At 44.6% G+C, this 15,987-nt stretch overlaps 1 protein-coding gene across 10 annotated transcripts in view; it reads right to left on the bottom strand.

Annotated features, from left to right (window-relative positions):
* TACC2 (transforming acidic coiled-coil containing protein 2) overlaps positions 1 to 15,987 on the bottom strand; it is a 212,722-nt gene that overhangs the window by 159,792 nt on the left and 36,943 nt on the right. For all 10 annotated transcript variants that reach the window (XM_043597739.1, XM_043597742.1, XM_043597746.1 and 7 more), the window contains one exon: positions 15,849 to 15,961. In XM_043597739.1, the coding sequence (XP_043453674.1) occupies positions 15,849 to 15,961 (113 nt within the window). The remainder of the gene's footprint in view (positions 1 to 15,848; positions 15,962 to 15,987) is intronic.

Genomic DNA, 15,987 nt, shown 5'->3' with positions numbered 1-15,987 from the left:
TAATCCAGTTTTAACTCTTTCTTCTGCTCATTCTGTGATAGAAAAAACAAAGACCACAATGCTTGAGCAGCCCATGCAATAGGGGGAAGGAAAATATTGTTAGGTTCTAAAGAGTTATGGGGGAGAAGGGTGTGTGTGTGAGAGGGTGTTTTCCTTACTATTTCATCTGCACTCTGCCACATGAACTGTTACATGACTTCAAGGTCATGGTCGGTGTCAGTCTGCTTGTGGGAATCCATCATTCGGCATAGCATAGGGAGGAAACTCGGCAACTGAATTCCAAGGAAAATTCAAAAATGATCTTCTAACCGATTTTTTCAGCATCTTTCTCGTAGCGTCCAAAAGACAGCGGAATGACCCAATTTTGTGCTTCCCAGACTGATTGCTGGAAGGGCTGACGGATTGTTGCACACACGAGCTCACCATCGCTGGCACAAACCCATGTCTCTGTGTGTCACTCACATCCATCGTTGTCCTTCCAATGCATCTAGATAAGTCATGATCAGACCCCAATCCACTGAAATGCGTTTCTGACATAATAATTAGTTCTGATTGTTCAGACATTTCCTAATGTTCAAATACCAAAAATAAAACTACTATCCCATTAGAGAGGATATCTTTTTTATTCATAATAGAGAAAGGTCTTTGAGACTTTAATACGCCCAAATCAAGGAATTTGGTGGAATATTTGGTAGGAATATTTTCTTAATTTTAATTTAAATCCTACTAATTATCCACGGGAAAATGCAAGCAACTGTTTTGTTTGTGTGCTTGGATCATGGGGGGTATTTTTATTTTTATTTATTTATTTTTTTTGTGGGGGGCAGGAAGGCGGCCAGGGTGTTTATTTTGTTTTGACATCAAGAAACAACAAATAGCGGTAAACATATTTTTGCTAACATTCCTTCTTGATAAGACTTCTAAAGTGTATTAAAATCATTTTCCTGCCTTTGTCAACACAAGAAAAGTACAAAGCATTGGAATCTTCCCTTGATGATTGAAAAATCTTTCAGAGAATTTGGGGCATTCCCTGAACAAAAAGATGTTACCAATGTCACCATGTGAGGCTGAACCCATGTGTACTGAGCTAAAAACTGTGAAGAAGGGTTTTTTTTCTAGAACATGTCCCAGTCACCAGCCTATTTTGTTGAGATTTTCCTCTCTATAATTCCACCGGCCTAAATGTGTGTGGGGTGGGGGGAGTTGATGAGTCAACATCACCAGAGGCCAAGCCAGTTCCATGTTGAAGACATAAAAACCATCCCAGTCTCCTTCCCAACATTAACACAGCTGTGGTGATGATTTGGGAAGATTAACTCCTGTCAAGGTTGGCATTTGAGACCACAAACAGAAAAAAGATTACAAGTGTATGCAAAATAAGCTGCTCTTGAAAAGGAAAGAAAAACAACTCTTGCCCATGGTATCCTCTCTCTTATTATTCTTTTTCTTCTGGAAACATCTCCCTACCACTCCCAAAATAAATGCCAGGTGTTTTGCTGCACTTCCATTTAAAACTAGAGAAAGAAACTTGATACAGTGACTTTTTGGTCTTTTCAGAGAGCTTGGGTTGGAAAGTGTCATATAAAGAATTATTAACAACAATGGGGGGTTGGACTAATGGGGGTTTGGCCGCTAGAGGAGACATGGGCGACAGAGGTCTGTGATCCCCAGAGAGGGAAAGCAACAGAGTAAGTGCTCCTCTTACCCCAGCTAAGTCCTGAAGGATGTGGCCCAGGGAGTCCATTGGTCTCTTGGGCTTGATGAGATGGAGTTGGGCATCTGAGTGCCAGAGAAAAGAAACTTGGACAAAGAGAGAACTCTGGGGATATCCAAGTGCTGATTAGCATGTATATGTACATGAACCTGACACTAGGTTCAGACATCAGGAAGGTTTATGGGGAAGAATCCTTAAAGCTAACACAGGGCTGGGAAAAGCTCCTGTTCCCACCAGCCACAGTGGAAAACCCCATAATTCATGGGACGTCTGTTAAAGCACTAAGAAGTGTCTTGCCTCAGTGGTGGAAAAAATGAATCCTGGGCTAAACACTGCTCTGATCCCATCTAATGAAGCCCTAAAAGGATTAGGCTGTTCCAAATAACTTAACTGCATCCCAGAGCAAAGTTCAGGAATATTTATAAGAATACAAAAATATCCAGAATCCAAAAGCATAAGGCCCCACAGTATCTGGAATGCAAAGAAGCAGGAAAATATGACCCACAATGAAAATAAAACTCAGTTAATCAAAACCAACCCAGAAATTATGCAGATGATAGAATTAGTACACAAGGACTTAAAAAAAATTTTTTTTAAGTTTATTTATTTATTTTGAGAGAGAGAGAGAGAGAAAATATGAGTCAGGAAGGGGCAGATAGAGGGGGGGAGAGAGAGAGAATCCCAAGCAGACTCCACACTGTCATCACGGAGCCTGAAGCGGGGCTCGAACTCTGGAACCATGAGATCATGACCTGAGCTGAAGTCGGATGATGAACCGAGACACCCAGGTGCCCCCCCCTTTAAAAATTTTTTTTCTAAGTTTACTTACACAAGGACTTTTAAAAAAGTATTATAACTGTGTTCCATATGTTCAGGAGGCTAGAGGGAAGATTGAGCATGTTAAGTACAGATGTGGAAGACATAAAAAAGATCCCAATTAGGGGCACCTGACTGGCTCAGTCAGTGGAGCATGTGACTCTTGATCTCGGGGTTGTGAGTTTGAGCCCCATGTTGGATGTAGGGATTACTTAAAACTAAAATCTTAAAAAAAAATCCCAATCAAGTGTGTCAAGAAGAAAACTCTAATATCTAAAATGAAAAACATAGTGGGTGGGATTAGTAACAGATTAGTCCTTACAGAGAAAAAGACTAGTGAACTCGAAGACAGAGCAGTAGAAAGAGTCCAAAATGAAACACGCAGAGAAAAAGACAAGAATTTTTAAAAACAGAGCATCAGTGAGTTCTGAGACAATTGAAGCAGCCAAATATGTATGTAATTAGAGTCCCCAAAGGAGGGAGGGAGATTTTTAAAAACTCTTTGAAGAAATAATGGTTGCAAAACTTACCAAAAATGATGTAAACTATAAACCCATAGATATAAGAATCTAACTCTCAGCACAAGAAACAAGAAGGAACTTACACCAAAGTATATCATAACCAAATTGCTTAAAACCAGTAAAAACATAAAAAAATATTAAGAGCAGCCAGAGAAGGAAAGACAGAAGAACAAAAGAAAGGATGGCAGGAGTTTTTGTTGGAAACCACGCACGCTAGAGTGCAGGGGGGCAATCAATTTCAAGTAGTACAAGAGAAAAGAACTGTCGATCAAGAACTCTTTGCCTAGCAAAAACAGCTTCCTAAAACATGGGTGAAAAGAAGGTTTTTTTTTCAGACATTTAAAAGCCAAGAGAATTAAGTACCAGCAGACCTATCTTTCCAAAACTGTTGAAGGAAGTCCCACAAACCAAAAGAAAACAATACCAGATGGCCATCGGTACCTACACAAAAGAATAAGTAACAGCAGGAATGGTGACTCTGCAGGCAAATATAAGTTCTTTTTTCCTCATTATTTAAATCTCCTTTAAGAGATAGTTGGCTATGTCAAGCAAAAATAACATATGTCGTGGGATTTGAAACATACATAGAAATAAAATATATGACAACAAAACACAAAGGCCAGAAGGGGAGAAATAAAAATATATTGTTGTAAGACTCTACTAAATGTACATGAAATGGTGTAATAACACTTGAAATGCATCACATCAAAGATGTATAGTATAGATCCTAAAGCAACCACCTACATAACACAAATAGTTATGGCTAATAAGTTAAAAGGGAAATAAAATAGAATCATTAAAATAATGACTTTTTTTCAAAAGAAGCCAAAAAGTAGGGTAAAAGGCACAGAAAAGAGATGGAGAAAACAAATAAGACTGTAGATTTAAAACAACCATATCAATAATCACATTAAATGTAAATGTAATAAACACTTCTGTTAAAAGGCAGTAATATTCAGAGTGGATGGCAAAAGAAAGACCCAACTATATGCTGTCTACAGAAAAAGCACTTCAAACTTTGCTTAAAAATACAAATAGATTAAAAGTAAGAGAATGAAAGGCAGGGGGAAACTATACTGTGAAAATGTTAATGAAAAGAAAGCTGCTGTGTCTGTATTATATCAGACAAAACAGATTTTGGAGCAAGGAATATTACCAGGCATAAGGAAGATCATCCTAATGATAAAAGGTTCAATTCATCAATAGGACATAAACATTCTAAAAGTCTATTTAATAACAGGGGCACCTAGGTAGCTCACTCCATTAAGCGTCTGACTCTTGATTTTGGTTCAGGTCATGATCTCATGGTTTGTGAGATCAAGCCCCATGATGGGCTCTGTGCTGAAAGCATGTGGAGCCTGCTTGGGATTCTCTCTCTCCCTCTCTTTCCACTCTCCCACCACATTCTCTCTCTTTCTCTCAAAATAAATAAATAAACATTTTTTAAGTTTATTTAATAATAGAGCTTCAAAATACACAAAGCAAAACCTGATCAAAAAAAAAAAAAAAAAAAGAAAAGAAATGGCCAAATCCCCGGTTATAAAGTGATAGTTCCATACCCTTTTCTCAATAATTGATTGAACAAGGGGTGCCTGGGTGGCTCAGTCAGTTAAGCGTCTTTAGCTCAGGTCATGATCTCACTGCTCGTGGGTTCCAGCCCCGCGTCAGGCTCTGTGCTGACAGCTCGGAGCCTGGAGCCTGGAGCCTGCCTCTGATTCTGTCTCTGTCTCTCTGCCCTTTTCCTGCTTGTACTCTCTCATTCTCTTTCTCTCAAATACAAAATAAAACATAAAAAAAAATTAAAAAAAATAATTGATTAAACAAGTAGATAGAAAATCAGCACAGATATAAAAGACCGGAGCAACACTATCAACCAACTTGATCCAATTGCTAAACACTACCCATTAGTGGCAGAATTATATTCTTTTCAAGTACAAATGGTACATTTAGAAGAGAGACTATATTCTACCCATTTTAAAAAGTCTCAATAAATTTAAAAAGATTCAAATTATCCAAAGCATATCATCTGGCTACAGTGGAATTAAATTATAAATTAACAACAGAAAGATATCTGGAAAGTCCCCAACTATTTGGATATTAAATAATACACTTCTAATAGCCCATGAGTCAAGGAAGAAATTAAAAGGAAAATTAGAAAGTATTTGAACCAATACTTGAACCAAATGAAAATTAGAACACACATGGGGCACCTGGGCGGCTCAGCTTGTTAAGCATCTGACTCTTGGTTTCAGCTCAGGTCATGATCTCACGGTCGTGAGATTGAGTCCCACGTCAGGCTCTGCACTCTCAGCATAGAGCCTGTTTGGGATTCTCTCTGCCCCTCTCTTTCTGCCCCTCCTTATGCTCTCTCTCTCTCAAAATAAATAAACTTAATAAAAAACATATATATATATGATTAGAGTTAGGGTTAGAGTTAGGGTTAAGGTTATATATATATGGATATATATTGGATATATAAATATATATATATATATATATATATATATATATATATTTTTTTTTTTTTTTTTTTAAGGAGCCAGACACCAAAGTATAAATGATGTTTAATCCCCCTTTATATGAAGTTCAAGACCTGGCAGAAGTCAGAATGGTGGTTATTCTTGGGCAGTGTATTGACTGGGAGGGGACATGAGAGAATGTCCTGGGGTGACGGGAATGATTTAGATCTAGGGGAGGCTTGATTACACGTGAGTGTAAACATTCATCAAGCTCTCAGCTTCATACTCTTACAGAATGTATTTTATACCAGTAAACACACACACACACACACACACACACACACACACACACACAACTATGGAGACAGTAAAATGATCAATGGTTACCAGGGGTTGGTAGGGGTGGGAGGGAGGAATGAAAAGGTACAGCACAGGAAACTTTTTAAGGCAGTAAAACTATTCTGTAAGATATTGCAACGAATACCTGTATGATATTGTGTTATGGATTTGCCAAATCCATAGACTGTACAGAGCAGAGCTTGATATAAACTGTAGATCTTAGTTAATAATGTATCAATATTGGTTCATTAGCTGTAACAAATATACCACACTAATGCAAAATGTTAATAATAAGGCAAACTGTATAGGACGAAGGGGGGTATATAAGAATTCTCTGTAGGACTCAATTTTTCTGTAAACCTGAAAATGCTCTAAAATATAATCTATTAATTATTTAAGTATGTAGCATATAAATACCTGTATTAGTATATTGTTTAAATATTTAAGTATATTATGCATAATATATGTATGTGTATGTTGTGTTAATATGTATGTTAACATATTTTAAAATATTTAAAAATTATATATGTGTGTCAATATATTATTTAAATATATTACATAAATATTATTGTTTAAATATATTACATAATTAGTGTTTAAATAGATTACATAAATATTTATATCAATAAATATATTGTTTGAAGATATTTAAATATTTAAATACATGAAAATATATACACATACACACACAGCCACCACAATCAATAAAGAATGAGGAAAATGTGAAAAGCTTGAGGGAAGCAATAATATTTTAAGAGCAATTGTCTATAGATGGTGAGTGCATTGGTGATTTTTTTTCCCCCTCACTTGTCACTTTTCTCTATTTTCCAAATTGTTGCAATACATGGGAGATGATCTCAGGATGGAAAAATACTCCTCCTCTCCTCTTTTTAAATGCCCTGTTGAAACCAGATGAGCAGAAAGCAGACACACACCTAATTCAGCGCGTGACCTTCTTTCTCAGCCTGTATCTCAAGTCGGGAGCTCACTCCCCGCCCCCCCTCCCCCTCCTCTCTGTGTTTACTTCCTGCCAGAGATAAATAATGAGTCAGAAGCAGGACTGGGGACTGGCGGGGCGGAGGCTGCCCCCGGCTCCGCCTGACACACCCAGCCTTGGCAGGAGCTTGGGAGTAGATCTGGGACTTTGCAGAAGTTTGTTTGCAAGGAGGAGATTACTACTGCCTAGGAAACACGGGGCTCGGTCATGAAGAGCTGGCCCAGCCCCTGCTCATCAAACAGATCTTTTTCATTTTTCTTTTTTCTGGGTCTGCGAATGGACCTTGTTTATAGGGAAATTAAATTGAAGGACAGACCCGGGTTCCCTTCTAATTATGGAGACCACAACACAAATGTTTTCAGACCCCCGGGGAGAGCTCAGCAATAATGGGTCTGAGCCCCGGCTTCCACAGGCACCAGACCGAGCTGGACTGTGGTCCCCACCACACCACATTTTGTCTGTGTGGGGACGAGTTTCTTAACCTCTCCGAGCCTCGATTTCCTCGTGGCCTTCCAGTCATCTGCGTGTGTCCATTCTGAGCGGCGGGTGAGGTGTGTGTTTGGGCCCTGGGTCCCCTGCCCTGCATGCAGGTGACTCAGTGGCAAGGCACAAGGGGACATTCTGGCCTGTCATTTCAAGTCCACCCTTTCATGTTTCAAACCATTTTTCTACCCTTCCCTAAGCTGCTGCTACCCAAACACCAAGAATTTTTGTTCTAAGTAAGTCTATATTTGAAAAAGTCAAGGGGTTGAGCTTAATGAATCTGCCACATCTTCTATTTCCCAGACTTAAAGAGGGTCTGGAGTTCTCTATTGAAGAGCCTAGTAAGTCTGGGGGCATCTGTGTGGCTCAGTCAGTTAAGCATCTGACTTCGGCTCAGATCACGATCTCACGGTTTGTGAGTTCGAGCCCCGCATCGGGCTCTGTGCTGACAGCTCAGAGCCTGGATCCTGCTTTGGATTCTGTGTCTCCCTGTCTCTCTGCCCCTGTCCAGTTTGCACTCTCTCTCTCTCAAAAATAAACATTAAAAAGGATATTTTTTTTAAAGAGCCCAGTAAGTCCAGTCTTTCCTAAAGTCTGTTTCCTATAGATCCATAATAATTACAGCGTTCCCTCTGCCTGAAACCATCTTCTTTCCCCACAAATCCCTATTTCTATTTGGTTTCAAAGACCCAGCAGCAAGGGTGCTCCCTGTGGAGGACTCTCTCCCTTCCCTCAGCAGAGCCGGGCCCTCTCTCCCACCCCGGTGCTCCCACAGAGCCTGCCTGTAGCATTTAGTTTTTCTAGAATGCTTTGTTTACATGCCTCTCTCTACAACTGGACCAATACGTCCCGTTGGTCTCTTCCGCCTCTGGCCTCCAGCTCAGAGCTCGGCCTGTGGTGAGCTGCGGACCCACGTTCGTTAAATGGAATACGGAATCTGCTCCCCATCCCCCCCAAAAAGGATGAGGTCTGTTCAGGTGTTTAAGGGGCTGGGTGTACAGCAGGAAGTGGGCTATCCCTGAAGTACCAAAGAGAGCCCTGCTTTTCTCCCAAAGATGGAGGTCTATCCTGGGTGGCCCCGTGAGACGAGGACTGTGACAGCTCACTTTTTGGCCAGCTTCACCCAATACTGGACACTGGGTCTGCGACTGGAACTCGGTGAATATACCCGATTGGCTACTTTTTCACTTCTCAGCAAAGGGTGCTCATCGCCCAACTGCTCAAGCCAAAGTTAAAGGAATCTTCCTTGACTGTTCCCTCCCTCCTTCCAGATCCAATCCATCAACAGGTCCTGTCTCTCAGCTCCCGAATACCCAAAATATCAGAGCTATGTCTGTTTCTCCATTGTCACCGTAATCACCTCAGTCCCGCTGTGCTCAGGATCCTCCCCAGAGGGGTGAACATTGACTCTCGGGAGGGGAAAACATCTTAGATATTACAGTGCAATTACAAGGTCATAGCTGGTCCAATACGGAATCCAAAGACCACAATACATATACAATGTGCCTAATGGAGAGTTCTTGGGGAGGAGAAGGCAATTAGGAACAAACTGTCTAGGAAGTTTCCTGTAGCAGGACAGAGGGAGATAATGAAACCATGATTGTGATCCCTGCCTCCTTCGAGGCACGCTGGATCCTGCCAGGGTCCTGAGTATTTCAGAACTCCCCCGCTCATGCTTCCTTCTCTGACCTCCCGGCCTCCAGTCTGGCCCCCTTGCATTCTCCACACAGCAGTCAGAGAGGTTCTATTAAAACCTAAATCAGGGGCGCCTGAGTGGCTCAGTTGGTTAAGCGTCTGAGTCTTGATTTCAGCCCAGGTCATGATCTCACAGTTTGTGGGGTCCAGCCCAGAGTCAGGCTCTGCATTGACAACACAGAGCCTACTTGGGATTCTCTCTCTCTCTCTCTCTCTCTCTCTCTCTCTCTCTCTTCCCCTTCCCTGCTTCTGCTTTCTCCCTCTAAGTAAATAAATAAATAAATTAAAAAATAAAATAAAATTAAAAATAAATAAATAAAATCCATTAAAAAATAAATAAATAAAAAAAATAAATAAATCCGTTCATGTCACCTAAATCTAGATCTCTTACCATGGCCTTCGGGCCCTAGTCTGGCCAATCTGGACCCTGTCCTCCTCCCCACCTCTTCCTACCCCATCAGCCTCCTTCTGTTTCTCTAACCAAATTCATTCGCCCCTTATGTCCTTTCCACTGCCTGTCCCTTGACCTGGATCTTCCTCTGCCTGCCTTTCTTTTTTTTTTAAGTTTATTTATTTTTGAGAGAGAGAGAGAGAGAGAGAGCATGTGCGTGTGTGAGAGATTGGGGGAGAGGCAGAGAGAGAGAGGAGAGAGGGAATCCCAAGCAAGTTCCTCACTGTCAGCACGGAGCCTTACACATCAGGCTCAGTCCTACGAACCGTGAGATCGTGACCTTAGTCAAAATCAAAGAGTCAGACACTCAACTGACTGAGCCATCCAGGTGCCCCCCATGCCTGGCCTCCTTTTTGCCATTCCAGACTCAGTTCATACATCACCTCCTTCTCTGAGCATCTAATCCAGAGTATCAAACTGTAGGGTTCTCAACGTCAGGTGCATCAAACCTTGGGGTGCATCAGAATCACCTGGAGGCCTTGTTAAACACAGATCCCTGGGGCCCACCTCTAGCGTTGATTCAGAGAGTCTGACCTAAGACTGAATTTCTGTCAGGTTTGCAGGGGATGTTGAGCCTGCCAATCTGGACTTCACTTTGAGAACCACGACTGAATCTGAACTAGCCACTCCCTGTCTGTGGCCGTCGACCCCAGCGCCCCATTTGGTGCCTTTTGGAGCCCTGATATTACCTGAAAGTGTCTGTCTTCCTTTTGTTTCCTTGTTTAATGTCCGACTTCCTCACTACAACCTACTTACCCAGTGGGGCAGAGAGACTCCAGGGCTCTGGCTGACAGCTGTGTCCCCACCACCTAGCACAGCATCGGGCCCAGAACGGTGGCCCAGTAGATATTTGTGGGAGGAAAAAATAGAAGAGGGGAGAGGGCAGAGGCTTAATGTACACGAATTATCCCCAAATTCTGTGCCGTAACTTGAAAGTTTACAGAAGCACAAGCAAGTTGGTATTGTTATTGGCCTGAGGGTAGCGCCTTGGGCCGTGTGCTAAGACTTTGTCATAAAGATCACATGGGTGTTTCATTAAAAACAGATTGTTGGGCCTCACCCCAAATCTACTGTATCAGACTCTTCATGGGAGAGGTCAGGAAATGGGGTATTTTTAATACTTATAAGTTGGACCTGGCAATAGATGAGTATTTCAGAAATTCCCCCACTCATGAGAATCACCTAGGATGTTTATTAAACACAGATTCCTGGGGCATGTGGGTGGTTCAGTCGGTTAAGCGTCTGGCTTCAGCTCAGGTCATGATCTCGTGGTTCGTGAGTTTGAGCCCCACATTGGGCTCTGTGCTGACCACGTGGAACCTGCTTGGGATTCTCCCTCTCTCTCTCTCTCTCTCTCTCTCTCTCTCTGCCCCTCCCCTACTGGCACTCCTTCTCTCTCTCTCAAAATAAATGAATAAACTTAAAAAAAAAAACAACAACTAGGGGTGCCTGGGTGGCTCAGTCAGTTAAGCGTCCAACTTTGGCTCAGGTCATGATCTTGTGGTTTGTGAGTTTGAGCCCCGCATTGGGCTCTGTGCTGACTGTGCAGAACCTGCTTGGGATTCTCTCTCTCTCTCTCTCTCTCTCTCTCTCTCTCTCTCTCTCTGCCCCTCCCCCACTTGTGCTCTTATCTCTCTCAAAAGAAATAAATAAGCTTAAACACACACACACACACACACACACACACCCCAAAAAACCCACAGAGTCCTAAGTTCCACATGTAGCGATTTGATTCAGAAGGACTAGGGTGGCTCTAGGAATTTATATATTTTACAAACACCCAGGTAAGCCTTATGATCTGGGGAGACTGGGAAATACCACCCTAGATGATTTCATTTACTATCCTTCACCCCCACCCTGACCTTGTCCTATGCTCTTAGGTACAGTTTTAAAGTCATGAAAATAAGAGCAGTGGAATGAACTACCCCACCTGAGACTAACGTGTGAACCACCATGAGGATATTATAGAATTGGGGGCCACAATGCTCCATTAAACTATCACCCCTCCCCACACTAGGGGCCAGCTTAAATAAAAGCTAGGGTTCCCAGGAGACTCCTATGGTCTTTCTTTCAATGTGTCCAGAATTGTTCATAATTTCCCTATAGTAGGTATCCCTTTAGACATCCTTCACTCTGATGGTGGGTCCTTCTTTTGGGTTCTTGTTCCAGAACCTTAGCAGGTTCCAGAAACCTTCTTTGTCTCCACTTCCTCTGCCCACACCCAGGCAGTCACCAGGTTCTGTGGGTTCTGCCTTGGGATGGTTTCCTGGGGACCATTCCGCTGCTACAGGGACCTCCCTTATGTCCTTCCAGCCTCCCCCTCCAGCGCACCAGTCCAAGCCCCTAAATTCATCCTCTGAACTCTGTCCTCACATGCATAAATCTTTATTTAAATATAAACAAACAAACCACAAAGCCCTCCTCCAGCTTCCTGTTACTGGCAGGATAAGATCTCAACCCCTCACCTGACCTCCATATTCTCCTCCATCTGACCTCACTCCTTCTGCCTTGTTTTTAGTGAACACTCACCCCCTCCGTCAGGGCTCACGTCCTACTCAGCCACAAAGAGACCCAATTCAGGAATTCTGCCCCACCTGGGATGGCCTCTAGAGCTGTCCCCTTTAGTTCACCCCCCACCCCTGCCAGGAGACTCTCCTTGTCCACCCCAGCCCTCAGAGAAGCCTTCTTCTCCTGAACCCCAACAGCACTGAGCCTATGGCATCACACAGCTCCAGGGAATAATGCAGTGGTTCTCAAGTGTGGACCTTGGACCAACCAGCAGCATCAGCATCACTTGGGAACCGGTTAGAAACGCTCATCCTTAGGCCTTGGGCCACACTTACTGAATCAGAATCTCTGGAAAAGAAACCCAGCGATCTATGTTTTAACCAGCCTGGCAGGGTGATCCTGAGGCCTGCTCACGTTTGAGAACCAGTGGATAATGGTTAAGACTCCTGGCTATTGAGGGGCGCCTGGGTGGCTCAGTTAGTTAAGCGTCCAAGTCCAGCTCAGGTCATGATCTCGGGGTCTGTGAGTTCGAGACCCGCGTCGGGCTGTCAGGCTCTGTGCCGACAGCTCGGAGCCTGGAGCCTGCTTGGGATTCTGTGTCTCCCTCTCTCTCTCTGCCCCTCCCCCACGCACACTCTGTCTCTCAAAAATAAATAAACATTAAAAAAAAATTTTTTTTTTAAAGACTCTAGGCTGTTGAGTTTCTAGCCCCTCTTCTTCAGTGACAAAGGTGCCAGAAACTCACTTAGGACTCGCTTAGGGCCTCTGCCTGAGAAACGTCAGTCAGCTCTGAACTACTGCCTGTGGCCCTCCTTGGAAGCGTGAGCAGGTAGGATGCGAGAGGACAGGAAACAGCTACTACTCAGCAGTTTTTCCTGCAAAACAGTCATTTCCTCTGGTGCAACCTAATAGCTCTACTCTCTGGGGAGAAGTTGTATGGTAAGATTCATTGTGTTTTGAGTGTTTAAAAAGAAAGGGCTGCCATCCCTGGCTGGCGGTACCCAAGGAACGAAAGGAAGGCTCGTGAGACGGTGGGCGGTGGACCCCGAACTGGGCGCAGGTACCCAGGGCAGCCATGCTCGAGGGTGGACGTTGCTGAGCAGTAAGAGGGGCACCCCGGCTTTGTCCTAGGAGCGCGGGCTCATCCTCCCTCAGGAGGCAGGGACTTGGGCAGCGATGGGCACAAGGGAGGTGCCTCCCAGCCTCTGCAGGGCTCCGAGCGAAGCGGGGCGAAGTTGCAACAGCGACACCACGTGGCGATGGGAACGCAAGGCGGATGAATTGACGTGACTCGGACGGATGGAAAACTTTACCCCTTCGGGGATGTAGGAGCCCCATCCTTGTGTCATTCAGAGGGAGGAAAACGCTTAAGGCAGAGACAATGGACTTTCTACTACTAAATCGTAGATGACATAGGGCTCCAAGCCTCAGTTTCCCCATCTGTAGAGTGGAGAGAACGCTGTGTGGAGGGACGTTAGGCAATATTAACATATGCCTTTCCCCCTACATTCTTCCCTTGTCTCCAGGTCCAGTGGGAACCCCTGCAAGCCTTTCTGTGTTTTCTCTCTGGAGTTTTTCCAATGAGAAAACACAGCATGAGGCCAATGGTTTCTTCGGTCTTTTGTAAAAACCTATCATCTCGCCTGTGAAGAGAAAATGCCGATTGTCCAATGTGGCAAAGGGAGAGATAAATGCATTGGAGCAAAACAAGAGAGCAGAGGAAAGTCTTAGAAAGTGAGGAATGTCTGAGAGTCCCTCCCTGCTCCCTGACTGTGTCCTCCCGGCCTCACCAAAGACTCCCCAGTGCCAAGAGCATCATGTAAGCAGCGCACTCCTAGGGCCTGAGGGACAGCGTGGCCTGGGTCACGGGCACCACGGTGGCGAGGGGACAGACGACCGCCTCAACAGAGCAGGTGGTGAGGAGGGCCTTGCAAGGACGGCTGACACGGGCATGCCCACCAGCCTGGCAGAGTAAGGATGCGGAATCGGAAATGAATTGATTTAAAGAAAATTAAAGTTCACTTTGTGCGCACAGAGCGTTCGGCGTGGTGTTGGGTGCCCATCCGCAAAATGAACACGAAACGCGGTTATTAGCATCGTCGTGGATGCCGAGGGCTGTGTGTGCCACCAGACCAGTACCCACGGAGCCAGCTCTTGCCCTCTCTTCCTACAAATGGCCTGACTCCAGGAACCCGCGCCCCTCTTGATTGTTTGTGGGTTAGTCCAGAGCCCTGCACCCCAGACATTCACACGTTTGTGGAGGAGAATCTATGTTTCTAATTGTGAACAGGAAGTGGCTTCTTTGGGCTTGCTCTTAGAAGGCACCTCCTTTATGCTCATGACAATAAGAACAGAGGGAGAAATAATAATGGACTAAAGCTGAGGAACAAGAAACAAAAGCCTTTTGAGCTGCTGTTACTCTTCAGTGTAGCTGAGACCCAGGCCCCAGATATTTCCCAAGCCTCTCGAGAGATCCCGGGACCTCACAAAGAAGGGGAGGGGAGAGCCGGATCTTGGATCTCCGCCTACAGGGATTTCCCCTGCATAGAAGTCCAGAAAAGATGGGTCTCTCCCATTAGCTTCATGATCACCCAGAGCCAATTTAGACAGGTCATCTGGTCTCATTAGAGTCAAATATTAAAATCTCCGTCCAGTTATCCTGATACAAAGTTCATGAAAACGAAATAGCCATGGGGGTCGAGGAGGCAAAGGAGGCCTCCCTTTTACAGAAAACAGGGGTCAGAGGTGCCGTTCAAGGCATATTCTGTGATTCCCTCAGCAAAAAAGAACACTGTGCGCCACCATTTCCCTAAAGAAATCTAATGTTCAGGCCAAGAAGTTCAAAGTGGTTCGTCTGGAAACCCCATAGCCAGAGCCCTCCCCCAGAAAGTAATACCAGTCAGGCGTGGAAATTCCTGCCACCAGGGGTCGCTCTTACTCACCCACGACCCTCCATAGTTTAAGGCTTAAACTCTTTGGTAAAAAGACACCACAAAGCATTCATGACCTCAGATTTCATTGTCTACTGCCTGTGATGGGGAAGAAGGGGTGTCTACCTTTCAATTGTTCATTTTTGTTCCTTGGAGCTCCTGTTGATTTATTTCTTCAAGACCAGTAATTCTAGCCTCCCGGAAGCTGGGCTGCACCAAACCAGATCACGCACTGAACCCACCACAGACGATTAGTAACTGCCTCCAGGGCTCTTGTCCCCAGGCGGTTCTGGGGACTGAATGTTCACGTCTGCTGGCTCTCTGCTTGTGAATGCCCCCAAAACGGTGGGTGCCAAAGGCTGCGTGGGAAGAGTCCATTGGGTTTCTTCCCATCGGCCATGGCAGGGAAATCGGGACCCACTCTGGGTCATAATAAGCAACGACTGACCCCGCACTGGCCTTGTATCCCTGCACCAACGTGGCCTTCGCGATGCCTGGAATTCATCCACCAGCCTCCCTGGGACCGAGGGTCCTGGCCACTTTAGTACTAGTTTGTGAATCCTGTCTCAATGGCCGGTGCCCTCATTGGCTACCATGCTGGAATATAGTCCCCGTCTCACCACACATCAGACACCCTTCAGTAGCCTTGATCTTTTTAAGTTCTGATAATGAGGATAAACAGCCCGGAGTCTTGCTGGAAAGGAACTCTAATGGCTAGTTTCATTGGGCAGAGAAACATATCGATTCTCTAACCATGCAGGTCAAGGCAATCACAAAGCAGTCTATGAGCCACTGCTCTGACCATCTCACCACTGAGGACCATGTCATGAGTTTTAGGGTAAATGTTCCAAAGCAAATGGAGCAGAGCAAATGCTAGGCAGGCAGTGAGCTGGCTACGCAGGGGGCCGGGTCAGTCCTCTGAACCTGGCTCCTACCTGTGTGAGTCCCCATGGTCACTGCTTCCGGACTTCTCCTCCAGGTTCCTTTTTATGTTCTGACCGTTCCCGGGTGGTTGCACAGACCCTGGACTCTGAGCCGATGAAGTTCTCTGTGCCAGAAGAAAGAGAAATTGGA

Source organism: Prionailurus bengalensis, chromosome D2, assembly GCF_016509475.1.
Source record: "Prionailurus bengalensis isolate Pbe53 chromosome D2, Fcat_Pben_1.1_paternal_pri, whole genome shotgun sequence".
Lineage (NCBI taxonomy): Eukaryota > Metazoa > Chordata > Mammalia > Carnivora > Felidae > Prionailurus > Prionailurus bengalensis.
This window is presented reverse-complemented; position numbering and strand designations above follow the sequence as displayed.